We start from the raw sequence: 21,812 nt of genomic DNA on the forward strand, positions 1-21,812 counted from the left end.
CAAATAGGTGTCAAAACGCGGTGTTTAGTGATTATTTACATTAACACTCATTTGTGTAATAAACAAACGAGTTGAGGTTTAAAAGACGTGAAAGAGAAACCATTAAAGCAGGGGTCTCAAACTCGCGGCCCGCGGGCCATTTGCGGCCCTCAGTGCAATATTTTGTGGCCCGCGCCGACCTCTGTACACTGACAGAATCAGCGCTCCCCGCTCCGCTGATTCTATCCGTACACAGCGGTCACTGGCATTCCCCGCCTGCCGTGTAAACAAAGGGGCGAGGATGCCGGTGACGTCACCATGCACCCCGCCCCTTTGTTAGACGCTGTGACGGGCGGGAAGTGTGGAGGGGCGTTGTCGCGCGCGTTCTGATCAGCTGTGTTGTCGAGCGCGTACTCAAGAGCGATGTTATCGCGCGCCTACTGAAGGGCTGGACCGAGGGTGTGTCGCATCGCGGGGGCACTTTTGATCATTTTGGAAGGGCACTTTCTATGCAAAACTAAAAAGGGCATGTGCTCTGCACAGGTAGAGCCCTATGTGTGCACGTGCCTGCCCTGCATCTTATATATATTATAGGTAGATACAGACTGGTACAGACTGGAGTGGGGTGGGGGTGTTTTATTTATACATATATACGGCTTTTTTTTTAGGTGAGGGAATGGAAGTTTCGAGTGAGTTCCCCCACTTTTTGCCCTAGGACTTCAATAAGTCAAAGTACAGGTCTAGACTTAATGATGATCATCTTCAAGCCATACTGAGGGTCTCAACTGCTTCCGCTCTAAAGCCAAATGTGGTTCAGATTTGTGAGAAGAAGCGCTGTCAAGTCTCTGGCAGCAAGAAGTAGGCAAAAGATGCCATGTTCAGAAGAACTGTTCATAATCGATATTGGAAAAAATATGACACTGCGATATTTAGTTTTTCTGCAATATACGTCGCAATATGATTATAATTTCACGAGATAACCATTTGTAAAGGGGTGGCATAGTGGCTCAGTGGATAGCACTGTCGTCTCACAGCAAGAGGGTTGCTGGTTTTAGTACCGGCCGGGTCAGTTGGCACTTCTGTTTGGAGTTCATATGTTCTCCCCGTGTTGGCGCTCCGTTTCCCCCACAGTCCAAACACATGCGCTAGAGGTAGGGCCAAACGGAATCTGCGGACGTTTTTTGCTATCTCTGCGGAGAATTTTGGTAAAAATCTGCAAATTTCTGCAGAATGATTTTGGGAGTATCCAGCGGAGTATCATAACTAAAGCCTTAATATATGAAATAAAAATTGATAAATTACTGAATAAAAACTGAATAAATTTAGATTTACACATTTACTCAAGTAAATAAACAGAATTAATGATGGGCTAAAAATCTGCAGAATTCTGCGGAAAATCTGCGGAAAATCTGCGGAATTTTGTGCGTGCAGATTCCGTGTGGGCCTAGCTATAGGTGAACTGAATAAACTAAATTGGCCATAGTGTATGTGTGTGAATGAGTGTGTGTTTGGCTGTTTCCCAATACTGAGTTGCAGCTGGAAGAGCATCCGCTGTGTAAAAGATATGCTAGATAAGTCGGCGATTTATTCCAGTGTGGTGACACCTAATGAATAAAGGGACTAAGCCGAAGGAAAATGAATGAATTCACAATTTTACATTGATTTTGATGATTTTGTAGAAGAATGCGTCTGCATAAAATATATAAAATGATACAAAACTGCACAAAATTAAATCATTTAAAGCACATGAAAATAACAGAACCAAGATATAAATTAAATAAACATCACTTAATAGTTTTCGGTGGAGTCTAATGCTGCGTTCACACCAGACATGTAAACAGTGTCAAGCAAATAAGTTGTTAAGAATGTTAAGTCAGCGCAAATAAGCAAATAGACATCTTGCTGCGAGATACGCACGAATAAAGCAGCGCAAGTTTGAAAATCTGAACTTCGCACCTCGTTAACCAATCAGGAGCTTTCTCTTGTATGGGGGGTGGGGGGGTTGTGGGGCTTATGAGGTAGTGTCTGTTGTTGGTGTCCCGGGGGGAAAAAAATCCAGCCTACACCAGACAACAGTTGATCAAACTGGGCTTGGCTCAGTCGGAAGCACAGCTGAAAGCTTCCATCATCCAGGTATAATTTCTGGAGCAGTTGATGAACTCATAGAGCTGGGTGCACCTCTGAAAGGATCAAGTGGACTCAGACATGGCTCCAAATGATTTAACTCTGTTTTTCAGCCTCCATAAAGCACATAAACACTGCTATTCTCTTAATAAAATCCCTGTTAGCCATTTAGCAATAGCGCTAGACTCACTGGGCAAATGTAAACAATGTATTTTTATTGTGTAAATATATAAACCCAATCAATTGAACCTAATCTAATAGTAAAGTAGGGGTGTCAAAGTTAATAGTTTCTTCAGTGCACCATGATGCAGACGTGTACAATTCGTTATCGGTTCAGTAATAATCATAACCGGTTATTATGAACTGACATCATTTATCTCATATGTGCTATATCGTTGTAGCTTACTAAGGCGAGGGAGGTGAGCGCGAGTATTTACAACGTCCCGACTACTTAAAAACACAGAAACTTTGCACAATTTCACTGCGTGTGTGTTTGCTGGACAGTCTTTCACTGACACTTACAGCAGAAGCCCCTATTTCACTGCGATTGAGAAAATTAACGTAAACTCCATTTCTCTCTCTCTCGCACTGTGGACATTTGACCTGCGTTGCGTGACGTTTCCTCTCCTCTCGGCTGTTACAGCGATACTTATGGATACAGACATGAGCATTTGTCTGCAGAGTGAGTTTTCTCCACCGCGTCTATCATCAATCAGCTGTAATCACTGCTGCCGTTTATCAGTCTCACTCATCGGTGAACAGTGCCAGAGCATTAGAGCCAATCACAGCCCTTTCTGTTGAGCACGTGAACAATCATAGGGGTGTAAGAAAGAACTCTCTAGTCGATACTGTTTATTTGCTTTAAATGCTCATGTTGTTCTCTGCATGTACTTGAGTTTTTAAAAGTAAAGTTTATATACCTGACTGTTTATATTAAAGGACAAATTTGTATTACAAAAAGTATATAAATATATTTACACATTTTAAAACAAGAATTTCTGTGCTATGAAGAAAATTTAAAACTGAGTATGGAAAGCATCATCAATGCACCGTAATTAGAGGTGTGAACCTATACTGGTCTCACGGTTCGGTTCGGTTACGATTATAATGCCATCGATTCGGTTCAATTCGATATCTCGGTGCATTGACGATGCTTTCCATATATAGTGTTATATTTTAGGGCGGAGGCTATAACATGCTGTCTGTATAAACACACAGACACACAGCAACACACTGTCTCTCATTCAAACACATTCACAAACATAGACAGCATCAAACAAACAAACACACACACACACGCAAACACACACAAGCAAACACACTTAAGCCCTTGCAACAGAGAGCTCGCGCTGAGCGGAGCAGAAAAACGAAAAAAACAAAAAAAAATAAGCACTTTTCTGAGGGTCCCTTACAGAGAGCTCTTCTCAGCGCGAGCCCTGCCGGCTAAAGTAAACGCAGACTGCGAGGGCTTAAACAGAGCGTTTTTTAAGCGTTTTTTGAGTTATTGCCGTCTATAACTGAATGTGTGTCAGGAAAATCGAAAACAAAACCAACTGAAGCGCGCTCATTTCTGGCGCCCCACTGAATATACAGCGCCCTAAGCATTTGCATATGGTGCCTATGCCACGGGCCGGCCCTGAGTTGGCTGAGTGTTGTAAATAACGGCGCCCACTTCCCTCGCGACAGAGTGCATAGGAGATAAATGACGTCACTACATAATAACCGGTTATGGTTATTACTGAATCGATACCGAATTGTCCGCGTCTGCATCGCGGTGCACCGAAGAAACAATTAATTATGACACCACTAACCGTGATGCACTGAGATATCGAATTGAACCGAAGGCATGTTAATCGTAACTGAACCAAACCGTGAGTTAAAGTTAAAGCTTCACAATAGCCCCTTTCACACAGTGATACCGGTAAATATCCGGAAAATTTCCGGAACGACTTTACCGGTAAATTCAAAAAAGCGCTGTTCACACAGGCGAGGACGTTACGGAATTTTTCCGGAAAAGAGCATTCACACATCCATCGCAAAATGCCGGTAAATTCTGACATCATTAACCAGAAATGACCTCTAAACGGCTGCGCTTGTGTTTGTAAACATTTGACTACATTACAAACTCTGTGGAAGGATCAGTATTGAGTACAACTCCAATGAAAACATATAGAGGAACACTTTCGCATGTCGAGATGTTCATATGTGTGTGTGCTGGCGCTATGGGTGCTCACGGGCACACGCAAAGCTTGAAGGTAAACAAACAACGGATAAACATTTTATCGATAATTATTTACACAGTTAGCATTAAGAAGGAACATAGAAACGTTATCTGACAAACATCTAGCAGCTAAAGGTGTCTGGAAAAATATTCAAAGGCTTTTATTCTCATAAACCGCGCAGACGTAAATGCGTCTGAGTGTTCTGATTGGCTAAAGCAGGTGTCTCACGTCAGCACGTTCTAGATGTGAACGCGCTCTTTCCGGCAATCTTTCTTCTGCGTTCACACAGCGCAGCATTCCGGCATATTACCGGTAATGTTACAACTTCACTTTCCCGAAAATAGCCAGAACGAATTTACCGGTATTTTCAAAAAGGGCCTCTTCACACATACAGACCTTTCCGGAAATTGCCGGTAATTTTCCGGAAAGGTCTGTATGTGTGAAAGGGGCTATTGTCTTGTGTCCAAATGGTTTAAAATATGACTATTGCAGATTCGCGAACTGCGATATTGATGCTGAAGCGATATATTGTGCAGCCCTAATGTGCAATAACCTTAATTCAAGCTACTTGTTATTTATTTATTTACTTCTCATTTGATAAACAATCATTTACCACCCAGCATGCTCTTCAGATCTCAGTATCAGCCACCAAAAACCCCATATCGGTCTGCCACTATTAAAAATGAGATGAAAAAGCAGAAAAGGCCTCAGGAGAGACGTATTAAGCTGATTAAGAAAGTTAAACGGTAGCCTCGTTTTAATTTTAAGAGGCACAGACTACACTCTTAATGCTTCTCTCATCCAACCACCAAACTTCCTACCATTTATAAGTACAAGTGATCTCAATTAGAGACCTCCCTGAAGGCAAGAGCGGCAGACAGTCACGGCAAGACTGCCTTTACATTTTCCAAACTCGCTTTTCCAGACAGTGTCAAAATCCGTCTGGTTTACAGCCCACTTTTCCTGCCATTTTTTACACTTCAATTTTAATCTCCGAAAAATCATCGGACGAATGACAACAAAGCGTACGGCGCGACACAGATGAATGCAACAGATTGTTAAGACGCTGGAATATAATATCTCCATATCATCACTCAGCTCGGCGCCTGCCAAAAAGACCAAGAAAGTCTTTACAATTGGAGGCCGTTTAGTCTCCATCAGAAATGCCTTTGACTGCAAGCTATAATTAAATGTCTTTCAAAAAATATAAGACTGCAATCCGGAGCTCTTTATGGAGTCGCGGGGTCGTGTGGGTTTCTTTTTTTTTCAGCCAAAAGAAAGGATAGCAGACGGGAGATTCAACAAGGGTGGAGGTTGTCTTATTTATGACTTGAAGCAACAACAACACGTAAAATAAAAAACTCTAATGTGAATGCTTATTCATCATGGCTTGATATGGGAGACGTGCACAATCATTTTAGGCTTCTGTACAGGCCGTTGAAAACAAGAGGTATTGCTTACAGTACTATTTCTCAGCTTGGCAGGGATGATTTCGTTACAGGATAAAAGTTTATGTTAGAAAAGCAGCCAAAAAGAAAGAGCAGAAACACGTCAGGAAATGTCAGGGTTATATTTCAGGCCAACCATTACAGGAAGGGAATACAATTCAATTTTGCGTGAAGAAAATGAAGCTTGTTTTTGCAATGTAATATTTTAATCACAAAAATATGATAATTGTAAGAATTATTTTACTATTGAATTTAATTGATTTTGATTTGTATTTACAGATGCAAAATGCTTAAAATGTGAAATATATACATATATAACTGTGGACTGGATTACAGTAATGAGATTTTCTACAGTACAGTAATGAAATATAGCATATATTTTGAAGCACATTTCCATCCAAAATTGTTACATAGCTTTAGAATATATGCTATATTTTATTTCTGCATAAAAACACCTCAGTTGACCAGTTATTGTTTTCATTTTTGGCTAAATGACATGCTCAACACAAAAAAATCAGTTTTTATGGCAAAAAACAAAACAAAACAAAAACATGGTTTTAGTGACAGTGCTTGCATTAAAATTCATTCATAATTAAATAAAAAAAAAATTTAATTCAAATGTCAATGTGCATTACAGTTATAAGAATTAAAATGTCTACTATAAGAATTTTGGATGCAAATGTGCTTCATGCTATATTTTCTTTATGCATAAAAACCGCTAATGACCAGCTATCCTCTTCTTTTTTGGCTAAACGACACGCAAAATATAAGGAAATGTCTGTTTCTTCTTATGTGAAATTTTTGTTGACATTTTTGATGAAGAACGTTAGATTTCTTCAAGAAACATCATTTTAATGACAATTATGCCTGCATTAAATTCATACATTTTTTTATTAAAATGTCATTGTGGACTACATTACATTGAGATTTTCTACATAAATAGGAATTTTGGACAAAAACGTGCCTCAACATATATGCTACATTTTATTTATGCATAAAAACCTCAGTTGACCAGCTACTGTTTTCATTTTTGGCTTAACGACATGCTAAACACAAAAAATCCCTGTTTTTTATGGCAAAAAAAAAACAAAAACCTTTGATGAAGAAAATTAGATTCCTTAAAGAAACAATGTTTTATTGACAAATATGCTTGCATTAAAATTAATACATGATTAAACTAACAATTTTTAATTTAAATGTCATTGTGCATTACAGTTATGAGAATCAGAATTTCTACATTAATAAGAATTTTGGAAGGAAATGTGCTTCATGCTAGATTTTATTAATGCATAAAAACCTCTAATGACCAACTATCCTCTTTATTTATTTTTGGCTAAATGACATGCTAAATATAAGGAAATGTCTGTTTTGATGGCAATTATTTTGTTTACTTTTTTGATGAAGAAAATTTGATTTCTTTAGGAAGCATCGTTTTAGTGACAATATATATATATATATATATATATATATATATATATATATATATATATATATATATATATATATATATATATAAATAATTTATTATTTTTTTAATTAAAATGTCATTGTGGACTGCATTACAATGAGATTTCTATTTCAATAATAATTTTGTATGGAAATGTGACTTAAAATGTATGCTTTATTTTATTTATGCAAAAAACTTCTGATGGCAAGCTATTGTTTTTATTTTTGGCTAAAAGAGATGCTAAAAAAAAAATTTTAAATACATTTTTATTTAAGATAATTTGATTTCTTCAAGAAACACTGTTTTAGTGACAATTATGCCTGCATTAAAACTCATACATAATTAAACATTTAAACATTACACTTTTTTTTTTAATTCAAATGTCATTGTGGACTGCATTACAGGTATGAGAATCAGAATTTCTACATTAATAAGAATTTTGGATGGAAATATACTTCAAAATACATGCTATATTTTCTTTACAAATAAAAACCTCTGATGACCAGCTATAGTCTTCATATTTTGGCTAAACGACATGCTAAACACAAAGAAATGCCTGTTTTTATAGCAAAAAATAATAATAAAATAAAATAATAAATGAATGAATAAATAAATAAATAAAAATTTGAATAAAGAAAATTAGATTTCTTCAAGAAAATTGACTATTATGCTCATACTGCATTAAAATAAACACATTAATAATTTTTAAAACTTAAAAAGTGATTATGGACTGCATTAAAAACTATAAACTATAATGTAAAACTATAATCTTAAAAACTACAGTAGGGCTTCAAATGTGCTTCAAAAAAACACTTCATTTTAAATATGTAAAATATTTTTTTATTTTATCTAAAAGCATATGTTGACCAGCAAATATTTTCTTCATTTTTGACTAAACTCCATAATAAACACGAACAGGGAATTTAAAAAAATTATTTTTAGAAATCTGTCAAGAAATGCCAGATGTTTTTCAGATGAAATTATTCTCATGGCAAAAAAAAAAAAAAGAGAAGAAATACATTATTTTGTTGTAGTTGTTGTTGTTGTTGTTGTTGTTGTTGTTGTTGTTGCTGTTGTTGTTGTTGTTGGAATAAAGAAAATGAAGTTTGCAAAGTAACATTGTTTTTTGCCTATTAAAATATTGCATAAATCATTTTTAAAAATGAAAAAGTAATTAAAAAATTATCTTAATGTACTAAATTTAATTTATGCTTATATTTATTTAGAATTGTGAACTTTAGTAATGAGAATGAAGAGTTTTTTGCAAGAATTTAGGATGGGAAAGTGCTTCAAAAAGCAGTACCAATGTAAAAGGCCACAAAAAAAAAACATTCCTAGAAACATGCATCACTTCCTTTATGCAAAACAGAACTCACTAAAAACATAGCCATCTATTGTCTCCTAAACTACAGTAAACAGAAAGGAAAGTCTATTTTAATTTGTCATGCATTCAAACACACGCAGTAAAGCAGTGTTGTGGTGATTTGCATGAGTCTGAAGGTCTCCTCAGGTGGGATTCAAAGCAGAACGACAGGATGAATTTCACTGTGGTTTCCTAAAGAATACGTCTCGCTGGGTCAAACCGCAAACGCTCTGTTGGAGGGAAGTCAATGGATCGCCATGTAAATTTACTTTATGACTCCTTTGTGCCTTCGGTGGAGCAGTTTTGTAGACCTGGACGCTCGCTTTATAGATCCAGCTTAATATTACTCATTCCAAGATCAACTACACTTAAAAGTTTTTGACGGAAAAAAAGGGGTTTCTGACCAAAATAGGGTCGTGTGCTGTAGTACATCTACAGAACCGCAGAAACACAGACGCGGTTTCCAATGAACAAACCTCCTTTTTTCTGATGGATGAAATAATAAGCTTTAATTGATACTTCAGTAAACCGTAAAGCAGTCTCCATCTGTGGCTCAATGATGGCCAATGCAGATCGGCTTTTCTCCGATTCACTGCAGTTTAGATTATTAATAAAACACAAAAATAAGTTCTTCGTCAAGTACATTTATACAACCAGGTGAATTTAGTGATTTTGTGGCCATAAGCAATTTAAACCATGACACACTAAATATATATATATATATATATATAAGATTATTATTTATTATTATTATTGTACATTTTTTAGAAAGCCGTCAGGAAAGGGCAGGGTTTTTTATGCCAATAAAAGAAAAATATATATATTTCTTTCTAATTTTTTTATTATTAACCATGGCACACTTTTTATTTATTTATTTAATTATTTTTTAAAATATTTAAATTCTAATATTTATTAATTTGATCATTTTATAACTTTATTATTTATTTTATCGTTTACTTTTTTATTATTTTGTTATTTATTTTATTGTTTATTTTTTATTATTTATTTAACTTTTTATTTATTTATTTTCTTTTTTTTAATTAATTTTCAGAAAGCTGTCAGGAAATGCTGGGTTTTTTAATGGCAATAATAAAAGAAAATAAAAATGTATTTATTTATATTTTGTAAAATTTTGTAAAATATATATATTTACATATATATATATATATATATATATATATATATATATATATATATATATATATATATACACACACACATTTCAATTTAAACCATAGCACACTTTTTATTTTATTATTAATTGATTGATTTATTTATTCATTCAATTTTAATATTTCATTCATTAATTATTTAATTTTTATAAATTTTTTATTTTTTTATTAATTTTCAGAAAAAATCTATTTTATTATTTATTTTATTATTATGATTTTTTAAATTAATTTTCACATTTCACATTTCAATTGAAACCATGGCACACTTTCCATTTAATTATTTTCTTTTTTATTTATTCTTTATTTATTATTTCTTTTTTACTGGTTAAATCTGCCCCTGCATTTAATCACTGTAAACTATTTTTTAACTAAGACAAACAAAGATTGTTGGAATACAATTATCCAATAAACTTCAGTTATTCTACTGATTTTATTTAATTTGTTGCTTGCCATATGCAATTATTTGTGCTGCGTATATGGAGTGAATAGTTTTAAACAGAGAAGAAAACATTACTTTTTATTTACAACAAGCAAAATATTAAACTAAGTACAGCATTTCTGGAAAAAATGCATTGCCTATTTTGCATACTGCATGTTTAGAATAAGTAGCAATCTTTAAGCTGTCACTTTCTAATAAAAAATAGTCATGTCTTCTTGGAGAAGCATGCAAATGAACTATGAATATGCTAACGAGCATTACTATATAAAGCCATCACTAATGCTGCGCTCACACAAGATGCGGATGAAGCGTCAATCACGAGGGATTTAAATGTTAAGTCAATGCAAAGATGCAAGTTTCTTGCTAATGAGCCAATGAGAATTACTGGAGTTGGAAAATCTTTAGCGGACATTCATGCCATGTTAACCAATTAGGAGCTTACTCTTGTAGGGGAGTGATTATGATGAAGTCCCTGTTGTTAGTATCCCAAGGGGAAACAACAGCTCCTCAAACTGGGCTCGGCTCAATCTGAAGCACTGCTGAAAGCTTCCATCATCCAGGTATAGTTTCTGGAGGAGATGTTGAACACACAGAGCTGTGTGCACCTCAGAAAGGATCTAGTGGACTCCGAACAAATCTATGCTGTTTTTCAGCCTTCCTAAAGCACATAAAACACAGCTACTCTCTCAATAAAATTCATGTTAGCCATTTAACAATGAAGCTAGCGTCACCTGGTAGACAGAAGGCCTGCCCATTAGGCGAATCCCCATCAACTCAAAATGTACATGCATGTATTTAAGTGTGAATAGCACGATTTATTTGCACGTGTTGTGTCTGGAGGTGTTATGCTGTGTTTACACCAGAGTATTTATCAGTGTACAACATTGTGCAATTCTGAGTGCGCTCCACAGAGGTGAGTGGGGCACACTCTCTCCTCTCTTTATGCACTAGACACTTATAAACACTCTGTATTTCTGGAAAAACATTGAGCAATTCTTAGCATATTTCAAGCAGGTGAGTGGGTCTGATAAACCACCTGTAGGACACTCTCCTCTCTCTATATGCACTAGACACTTAAAAACACTCAATATTTCTGGAAAAACTTTAAGCCTCTCTCCATATGCACCAGACACTTATAAACACTTGATATTTCTGGAAAAACGCTGAGCAATTCTTAGCATGTTTCAAGCAGGTGAGTGGGTTTGATAAACCACCTGTAGGACACAGTCTCCTCTCTCTATATGCACCAAAAACTTATAAACACTCGATATTTCTGGAAAAACTGAGCAATTCTATGTGTGCATCACTCAGGTGAGTGGGTTAGATAAACCACCTGTAGGACACTCTCCTCTCTCCATATGCACCAGACACTTATAAACACTCTGTATTTCTGGAAAAACATTGAGCAATTCTTAGCATGTTTCAAGCAGGTGAGTGGGTTTGATAAACCACCTGTAGGACATGCTCTCCTCTCTCTATATGCACCAGACACTTATAAACACTCGATATTTCTGGAAAAACTGAGCAATTCTATGTGTGCATCACTCAGGTGAGTGGGTTAGATAAACCACCTGTAGGACATGCTATCCCCTCTCCATATGCACCAGACACTTATAAACACTTGATATTTCTGGAAAAACGCTGAGCAATTCTTAGCATGTTTCAAGCAGGTGAGTGGGTTTGATAAACCACCTGTAGGACACTCTCCTCTCTCCATATGCACTAGACACTTATAAACACTCAATATTTCTGGAAAAACATTGAGCAATTCTTAGCATGTTTCAAGCAGGTGAGTGGGTTTGATAAACCACCTGTAGGACATGCTCTCCTCTCTCTATATGCACCAGAAACTTATAAACACTTGATATTTCTGGAAAAACTGAGCAATTCTATGTGTGCATCACTCAGGTGAGTGGGTTTGATAAACCACCTGTAGGACATGCTCTCCTCTCTCTATATGCACTAGACACTTATAAACACTCAATATTTCTGGAAAAACATTGAGCAATACTTAGCATATTTCAAGCAGGTGAGTGGGTTTGATAAACCACCTGTAGGACACTCTCCTCTCTCTATATGCACCAGAAACTTATAAACACTTGATATTTCTGGAAAAACTGAGCAATTCTATGTGCGCATCACTCAGGTGAGTGGGTTTGATAAACCACCTGTAGGACATGCTCTCCTCTCTCCATATGCACTAGACACTTATAAACACTCAATATTTCTGGAAAAACATTGAGCAATACTTAGCATATTTCAAGCAGGTGAGTGGGTTTGATAAACCACCTGTAGGACACTCTCCTCTCTCTATATGCACCAGAAACTTATAAACACTCGATATTTCTGGAAAAACTGAGCAATTCTATGTGTGCATCACTCAGGTGAGTGGGTTTGATAAACCACCTGTAGGACATGCTCTCCTCTCTCTATATGCACTAGACACTTATAAACACTCAATATTTCTGGAAAAACATTGAGCAATACTTAGCATATTTCAAGCAGGTGAGTGGGTTTGATAAACCACCTGTAGGACACTCTCCTCTCTCTATATGCACCAGAAACTTATAAACACTCGATATTTCTGGAAAAACTGAGCAATTCTATGTGTGCATCACTCAGGTGAGTGGGTTTGATAAACCACCTGTAGGACATGCTCTCCTCTCTCCATATGCACTAGACACTTATAAACACTCAATATTTCTGGAAAAACATTGAGCAATACTTAGCATATTTCAAGCAGGTGAGTGGGTTTGATAAACCACCTGTAGGACACTCTCCTCTCTCCATATGCACCAGACACTTATAAACACTTGATATTTCTGGAAAAACGCTGAGAAATTCTTAGCATGTTTCAAGCAGGTGAGTGGGTTTGATAAACCACCTGTAGGACGCTCTCCTCTCTCTATATGCACTAGACGCTTATAAACACTCAATATTTCTGGAAAAACTTTAAGCCTCTCTCCATATGCACCAGACACTTATAAACACTTGATATTTCTGGAAAAACGCTGAGCAATTCTTAGCATGTTTTTTCAAGCAGGTGAGTAGGTTTGATAAACCACCTGTAGGACATGCTCTCCTCTCTCTATATGCACTAGACACTTATAAACACTCTGTATTTCTGGAAAAACATTGAGCAATTCATAGCATGTTTCAAGCAGGTGAGTGGGTTTAATAAACCACCTGTAGGACGCTCTCCTCTCTCTATATGCACTAGACACTTATAAACACTCAATATTTCTGGAAAAACACTAAGCAACACTGAGTGTGCTTCATGCAGGTGAGTGGGTTTGATAAACCACCTGTAGGACACCCTCACCCTTCTCCAGATGCACTAGACACTTATAAACACTCGATATTTCTAGAAAAACATTGAGCAATTCTTAGCATGTTTCAAGCAGGTGAGTGGGTTTGATAAACCACCTGTAGGACGCATTCTCTCCTCTCCATATGCACCGCACACCTTCTTATACTTCGAGTCACTGATGATTTAAAGTGCTCCTTTTATCCTCACTTGCAAGTCACCTTGGATAAAAGCATCTGCGAAATGAGTAAACGTAACAAACTTACATCATGCTCTGCAGCTCAGGAATGAAGCTGGTGGCCTTGCCGGATCTGCTGCTGCTGCTGTTCGCTGTCATGGGGCTCGCAGCGCTGTTGCTCATCTGTAAAACACACACACACAACTTCACACACAACGCCCACTGAAAGCCACTTCACACACCGAACGCTTCCTGAAGCATCCAGAGCCACATGTTTAGAGCCGGACATTAGTGACAGACGGAGAGAGATGAAGTCAGAGACGCTGGACGCTGTTTTTAGCATGCAGGACTGAACTCTTTTTAATGAGCAAAAAGCAGGGCTGGTTAAACTACTGTAGGCAACCAGAGCTGATGAATGAGACTTTAGTTCAAAGCCAACAGCAGACGTGTTTAGAGTTGGTTTTGTTTGAGCGTTTACCAAACGTTTGATCGTGTCAGCATTACACGGCGTGATTAAAAGTGCATAATTATATATTTTCCAAAGAACATTTTAGCGGTGAGCTTGTTCAGAATTGAATTTCCAAACTCAAACTTGCTTTAATATTGAAATAACCTCCTTTTAATGAAATTATTTTCATAGTCATGTGTAGGGCTGCACAATATATCGTCTCAGCATTGATATCGCAATGTGAACATTGGCAATAGTCACATCGTAAGTATACGCAATAGCTATGTTTCCATTCACCTATTTTTATGAGCATTTTGAATACGTGCATTAAAAAAAACAGCAGATGAAAACGTCAAGATGCGCATAACTTTTGAAGATGTGCATAAAACATATACGCATGAGTGAGTAGGATAGAATTTATTCGATAAGAAAAGATGCACATAAATTATGATGGAAACACTTTTCCCGAACGAATTCCAGTATGCTCATTAAAAAAGGTCACGTGATTTTGAAATAAGTGATCATGTGACGACAAAAATGTGTGTGAAAGGATAAACCAGCAGAAAAACATATGCGCATGAGTGAGTAAGATAAATTTTGCAACATAATAAGCGCATATACTACGATGGAAACACTTTTCCTGAACAAATTCCAGTATGCACATTAAAAAAGGTCATGTGGTTTTGTTATAAGACATCATGTGATGATGAAAATTTCCATTTCAGTATTAGTGTTATTATATTATTATTAAGGGTGTCACAATCCTCCAAATCCTCGATTCGATTACATTTTCGATTGTAAAGGCACGATTCGATTCAATTTACGATTATGAATAATTAATTAATTAATGACCAATTAATTATTTGTAGCCTACCGTTTAAACTACCTGACCTGCATGGTCTTTGTTTTACCCATAAACAAATCATACAGTAAATGAATAAAGGCAAGATACACACATAATTACCACCTGTCAATCACTTTTTCTGCGGGACTCGTAAATAGGCAGTGATCTGTGTCGTTATAATGGCGTCGGTAAAAAAGACGCACAACCAACAGAAACCAGCCAACAGTATCTGAGGTGTTCGCTAAAATGACTAAGTACAAGTGAGTGAAAGATTGAAGCAGTCCTCTGACTGCCTGGACCTGCTCTCTCGAGCGCATGACTGTGTGCGTCTGTGTGGTCACGTGATGTGCATTTTCAGAGGTAGAGAGGAAGGAGGGCTACTCAGAAATGCTACACGCCACTGTGGATGTCAAATCGTTGTCGTTCTAAAATGCCATTTAAAAACAAAGACAGTGTAAACAGGGCCTCAGTGTGTACTTTTCGCGAGCGGATTTGCAACGGGGGCGGGCGGAGGATCGCGATGCCGGTGTTGTCTATCGGACGAACCGTACGTAATACGTACATAGCAGAGCTTGCAAAACTGTGTTTTTTTTTTGTCGACAACACGAACGTTGTCAACATAACTCACTGGAAATCCAAAATGCTTACACACCGACGACTTCATTGAAAGAGGAGAGGGTTTAAGTTCTGTCGACGGGTCTCCTGCTTCTGCAGTTTAACAAGCACTTCAACAAGCCTGTTTTTTTCCCGCTTGGCAAGAAAAGCTGACGTGACATGGGGGCGTGGCAGCATTGACGATTCTATTTTTTGATTCGATAATCGAAATTGAGCATAAATTTCGATCGATTTCGATTAAAAATCGAAATCGTGACACCCCTAATTATTATTGACCTCCGGAATCAAGAGCATCTATGCTCAGCGTCTGACACCTTCAAAAGCCACCTCACGTTCACTGCGTGTCAGAATTGCCTTCTAATAAAGTCATTTATTAAATAGAGAAAAGATTCACGCAGCTTCTCCGACCGCAGTAAATGACATTTTATCCTGTTGATATCTGCATATAACCCTAACCCAACATAGATATTTGTTGATGTATACAATAAAATAACAGAAAATACGCAATTTATCCTAAAATGATTAATATTTTATTAAAATATCACAAAATATTAATATCAAATGTGTATATTTTGTACATTGTCTGTACAAACTGTACATAAAATGTACACAAAACATAATTTGCATAATACTGAGAAAATAATTTTAAATAATAGTTGGCATCACACTATTATTTATAAAATTTATTAATAATATATATAAAGTGTCCATCATTTTTGTGATTTGGCTAATAATTCCAGCTCTGTAAAGCAACATTGTTATTCTCTAATGGAGCATAATGTGCTTCACCTGCAATATTGGCATATGTGCCGTCGAGCAGTTCATCACAGCTATCTGCGCAGTTTGCAGTTAGACTTCCTCCAACACAGAGAAAACAAATTAACAGGATGCTGATAAAAGGCCAGAAATGGAGCTTGTCGAATTCAAATGTGCTCATTGTGTGCCTTGCACTGATTTCCATTCAGATTTGAGAGCAGGTGAATCGTCACAACACACCGGCCTCATCTGAATAAAGCTGAAACTGCACGAGCGAGTCAGAAACCACAGCTTCCTACAGCATCAGACTATCAAATCTCTCCAGTGGACGGTCCTTTTCTCACGTAAACCCTAATAATACTTCTGTGCAATCATCATTACAGTGTTGGACCAATAGCCGAGTTTCCATCCTAATGTGAAGGGAATATTTTTAAAGATCCTTTTGTTTCCTTTCATCACAATCTGAAATCTGCTCTATTTAAAATGAGACCAAGTTTTACTCTGTACACCAAAGTGGTGATGACTTTAGAAGACTCAAAATACAGCCCAAACTAACTTTAATCAACATGTATACCAAATGCCTTCAAAAGAGCACCCAGGATATTTTTTAAAAAATGTCCTATTTCATGTTCCTCAAGAATAACAGCAGCACTTGGGGTTGGAATGACATGAAGGTGAATAAACAAAGGCAGGATTGTCATTTTCAGCTAACCTCTTCTTTAATCAGAGCCAAAGATACTTAGAGTGGTAAAGCATTACTTTGCTACAGCAATCCACATGTAAAGTTTTGTTTAGATGTTTTTCAGAGGTGAAACTCAAATCAAATACCCCCAGAATGCTCATATTGTATTTTAATACCATATACATTTATTGGTTTAGAATTTTCCTAAACATATAAGGGACATGACATTTTTCCTTATTTTTTCTATTTTACTTCTGCTACAATCTGACTTCTGCCCTCTTTAAAACGAGACCAAGTTTAACTTAATAGGCAATCCTTTAAGTTGACCATGCCGATGTTAAAAAAAGTGGGGGTGACAGTTAAGAGTTTAACAAGTATAAAACATAAGCTATTATTTACAGACAATCTTCCTCTGCAACACTTCAATCTCATCAATGCTCATATATAACAAACTCAAAAAACGTCAAACCGAAGCGAATCCAGTGTGCACATGCAGAACGAAAAACTGAATTTCTAAACTATGACAAAGCAATGATTTCAGGCTTGTCGTATGACTTTAGAAGACTCAAAATACAGCACAAACTAACTTTAATCAACATGCATCCCAAATGCCTTCAAAAGAGCACCCAGGATATATATAAAAAAATGGCTATTTCATGTTACACAAGAATAACAGGAGCACTTGGGTTTGGAATGACATGAAGGTGAATAAACGAAGGGAAAATTGTCATTTTCAGTGAACCTCTCCTTTAATCTGAGCCAAAGATACTTAGATTGGTAAAGCATTACTCTGCTACAGCAATCCACATGTAAAGTTTTGTTTAGATGTTTTTCAGAGGTGAAACTCAAATCAAATACCCCCAGAATGCTCATATTGTATTTTAATACCATATAATTCCTTGGTTTAGAATTTTCATAAACATAAAAGGCACATAACTTTTTTTTCCTTTCATTTATTTTTTCTATTTTACTTCTGCTACAATCTGACTTCTGCCCTCTTTAAAACGAGACCAAATTTAACTTGACTGCCAATCCTTTAAGTTGACCATGCCGATGTTAAAAAAGTGGGGGTGACAGTTAAGAGTTTAGCAAGTATAAAATATAAGCTATTATTCACAGACATTATAACAAACTCGAAAAGACATCAAACCAAAGCGAATCCAGTGTGCACATGCAGAACGAAAAACAGAATTTCTAAGCTATGATGAAGCAATGATTTCAGGCTTGTCGTATGACTTTAGAAGACTGAAAATACAGCACAAACTAACTTCAATCAACATGCATCCCAAATGCCTTCAAAAGAGCACCCAGGATATTAAAAATAAATGGCTATTTCATGTTCCACAAGAATAACAGCGGCACTTGGGTTTGGAACGACATGAAGGTGAATAAACGAAGGGAAAATTGTCATTTAAGTGAACCTCTTCTTTAATCTGAGCCAAAGATACTTAGAGTGGTAAAGCATTACTTTGCTTCAGCAATCCACATGTAAAGTTTTGTTTAGATGTTTTTCAGAGGTGAAACTCAAATCAAATACCCCCAGAATGCTCATATTGTATTTTAATACCATATAATTCCTTGGTTTAGAATTTTCAAAAACAAAAAAGGCACATAACTTTTTTTTCCTTTCATTTATTTTTTCTATTTTACTTCTGCTACAATCTGACTTCTGCCGTCTTTAAAACGAGACCAAGTTTAACTTGATTGTCAATCCTTTAAGTTGACCATGCCGATGTTAAAAAAGTGGGGGTGACAGTTAAGAGTTTAGCAAGTATAAAATATAAGCTATTATTCACAGACATTATAACAAACTCGAAAAGAGATCAATCCAAAGCGAATCCAGTGTGCACATGCAGAAGGAAAAACAGAATTTCTAAGCTATGATGAAGCAATGATTTCAGGCTTGTCGTATGACTTTAGAAGACTCAAAATACAGCACAAACTAACTTCAATCAACATGCATCCCAAATGCCTTCAAAAGAGCACCCAGGATATTTTTAAAAAAAAATGTCCCATTTCATGTTCCACAAGAATAACAGCAGCACTTGGGTTTGGAACGACATGAAGGTGAATAAACGAAGGCAGGATTGTCATTTTTCAGCGAACCTCTCCTTTGATCAGAGCCAATATAAATCTTAATTCTGTCTGCGAGCGACATGAAACTAAATGTTCCAGAGTGTCACCAAAGCAAAAAAGCGGGGCCCCGTTTTCTTCAATAAACACATCCCGGCGTAAAATTTCCTTCTGTTTTCGCCCCCTCTGTTGGATGAAAGATAAAGCGTTTTGCTTTGACTCGTGAAGGCAGATGGTCGCCATACTGGGCAAAACGAATTCAGATGTGGCAAATGAATCAAGATTACTTCAACATGCAAACGGCTTTGAAAGAACAGAAAAGGGAGCCATTCTATTTATTGCATTTTCCTCCATGTAATTAAATAGTCAGGACTTTTATGTAGCTTCCACGTCTCTCTCCCTCGCTCTTGTTTTGTCATTGCTTTTTCTTCCGACGCCTAGTTAATTTACTCATTTAGTCGTGGGCACGAGATGCAGCGTTCAATTTGTGCTTTCCCAGATTTTGCCAAGAGCGGTAGTCCCTACAGCGTGTAAAGACAAAAAACACGGATGACTCTCGATGATTTGAGGAAGGACGCTTCTTACCACTGCGGCAATAAGAAAGCCCACAAATATCAGGCATTCAAGAGACCTCCAACATATTTACTTCTTCTTCATCCAAGACATCCAACTCAGAGCTTCCGCCGCATGCTGTTTCAATATATACACTCAACTATATTTTTCATTAATTACAATTACCCCAATTCAGCTGTCTCGTAAATTTACAGACGATCATCATAAGTGAGGGAGGAAAAAAATAAAATAAAAAAAAAAATCAGAAACATATTTGGCGCTCGCAGTCGCCGGAGAAGGAAATGTAACTTAATAGTGCGTCTTTCTCGAGGCCCTAATGAAGTGGCAAATGCGATTCGGAGCCATTGGATGTTTTATTTCCCTCCTACATCCTCGCCGCCACACACAGCACAGCCACTAGACCGGCAATCATGCGAAATCCATTTCTCTCACACCGAAACGTGTAGATTAAAGGCTCCTGGACGTGCACTTGGACAGGAAGGAGGAGGAGAAATGGCTCACATATTCAGATCTCCATCATCATTTTTCTGTGTGTGTGTGTGTGTGTGTGTGTGTGTGTGTGTGTGTGTAAGTTTCCACAGAGTCAGACTTCATGTCGAGTGCTGACATCACTCTTCCTACAGTCTTTCAAACAGCCAAGGTTTTACAAACAATACACATGGGGGAAAGTCAGGCTAGACACAAGAGCGTGGATGTGATTTTTTTTTTTTTTTCCTATTTTCTTTTTCCAAAATTGACTGTGAAGGAAGAAAAGAGTATTAAACCTCAACGACCACAGACACTGAGATGGAGTTTAGAATAAGAAAAAGGAAACTGAGATGGTTTCCATCGAATTATTATTAAGTAAAACCAACTTATGTTTTCGAAAAGTCATTCGCTGGTTAAAAGTCAAGCGTATAACTTACTATTTAATGCATCTGTGCTGAGGTAATGTTCAGAATTGAGGTAAAGTTGGTTTTATATTCGCACATTCATTCAGTGTCAACTTGAGACACTGCGGATATTGTTTGTTCTGAATATTTGGTCTAAAATCCCAATTATGACATGAAAACAACATTAGCACTATTTAATTGATTGTGAACAATGTATTTTGATAGTCATTGGCTGCTAATATGATTTCCCTATTTAGAATTTGCAAATAATACATTTCTGGTTTAATATTATTAAGGTGAAAGTCTGAATGTGAGAATATAATACCAACTTTACCTCAATACGTTAAGACTAGCCTATCAGATACTGTTACTCCATCAAAAGCGTAACTGCTAACTAAAAGTAACAACTTTCAGACTTCTAAGAAATCAAACAGCTTAAAATGTATCAAATAAAATGATTGACAGTATTGTTTAGTTGCTTTTATATTCGCACATTCGTTCAGTGACAGCTTGTGACACGCTTCAATATCTTGTATACCATGGTACCTTTGAATATTCAGTCTGAAATCACATGCAAGTTCGACTTGAAAACAACATTAGCAATATTTAATTGACTGTGAACAATGTATTTTGATAGTTATTGGCTGCTAATAGGATTTCCCTATTTACAATTTGCAAATCATTCATTTCTGAAAGTATATTCTTAAGGAGAATGTCTGAATGTGCGAAACCAACTTTACCTCAATAAGTTAAGACTAGCCTATCTGATAACGTTACTCTGTCAAAAAGTGTAATTGCTAACTAAAATAACAACTTTCAGACTTTAAAGATGTTGAACAGCTTAAAATATATCAAATAAAATGATTGACAGCATCGTTAAGTGGATTTTATAGTCACACATTTGTTCAGTGACAGCTTGTGACATGCTCCCTATATTATTTACCATGGTACTTTTGAATAATTGGTCTGAAATCACATGCAAGTATGACTTGAAAACAACATTAGAACTATTTTTTTGTCTATGAAAAATTTATTTTTGGCTGCTAATATAATTTTACTATTTAAAATTTGCAAATAAAACATTTTTGATATTACATTATTAGGGAAAAAGTCTGAATGTACTACTGTAATACCAACTTTACCTCAATAAGTGAAGACCAGCCTATCTGATGACGTTACTCTGTCAAAAAGCGTAATTGCTAACTAAAATAACAACTTTCAGACTTTAAAGATGTTGAACAGCTTAAATAAAACGATTGACAGTATTGTT

At 36.4% G+C, this 21,812-nt stretch overlaps 3 protein-coding genes and 1 long non-coding RNA gene across 7 annotated transcripts in view; 2 read left to right on the plus strand and 2 right to left on the minus strand.

The window, feature by feature from the left end:
- Positions 1–21,812, plus strand: part of cdc5l (CDC5 cell division cycle 5-like (S. pombe)) — a 453,211-nt gene that overhangs the window by 346,427 nt on the left and 84,972 nt on the right. The window lies entirely within an intron of this gene.
- Positions 1–21,812, minus strand: part of supt3h (SPT3 homolog, SAGA and STAGA complex component) — a 267,830-nt gene that overhangs the window by 242,787 nt on the left and 3,231 nt on the right. For both annotated transcript variants that reach the window (XM_021467143.3, NM_001002625.1), the window contains exon 2: positions 13,768–13,862. In XM_021467143.3, coding sequence (XP_021322818.1) covers positions 13,768–13,862 — 95 coding nt within the window. The remainder of the gene's footprint in view (positions 1–13,767; positions 13,863–21,812) is intronic.
- runx2a (RUNX family transcription factor 2a) overlaps positions 1–21,812 on the plus strand; it is a 169,350-nt gene that overhangs the window by 50,732 nt on the left and 96,806 nt on the right.
- Positions 9,977–12,549, minus strand: LOC141378506 (uncharacterized). Its single transcript, XR_012393208.1, has 3 exons — positions 11,766–12,549; positions 11,528–11,714; positions 9,977–11,408 (listed from the first exon to the last, which is right to left on the minus strand). It is a non-coding gene; the product is annotated as an uncharacterized lncRNA (long non-coding RNA).

This window comes from Danio rerio, chromosome 17 (genome assembly GCF_049306965.1).
Source record: "Danio rerio strain Tuebingen ecotype United States chromosome 17, GRCz12tu, whole genome shotgun sequence".
In the NCBI taxonomy this organism is placed as follows: domain Eukaryota; kingdom Metazoa; phylum Chordata; class Actinopteri; order Cypriniformes; family Danionidae; genus Danio; species Danio rerio.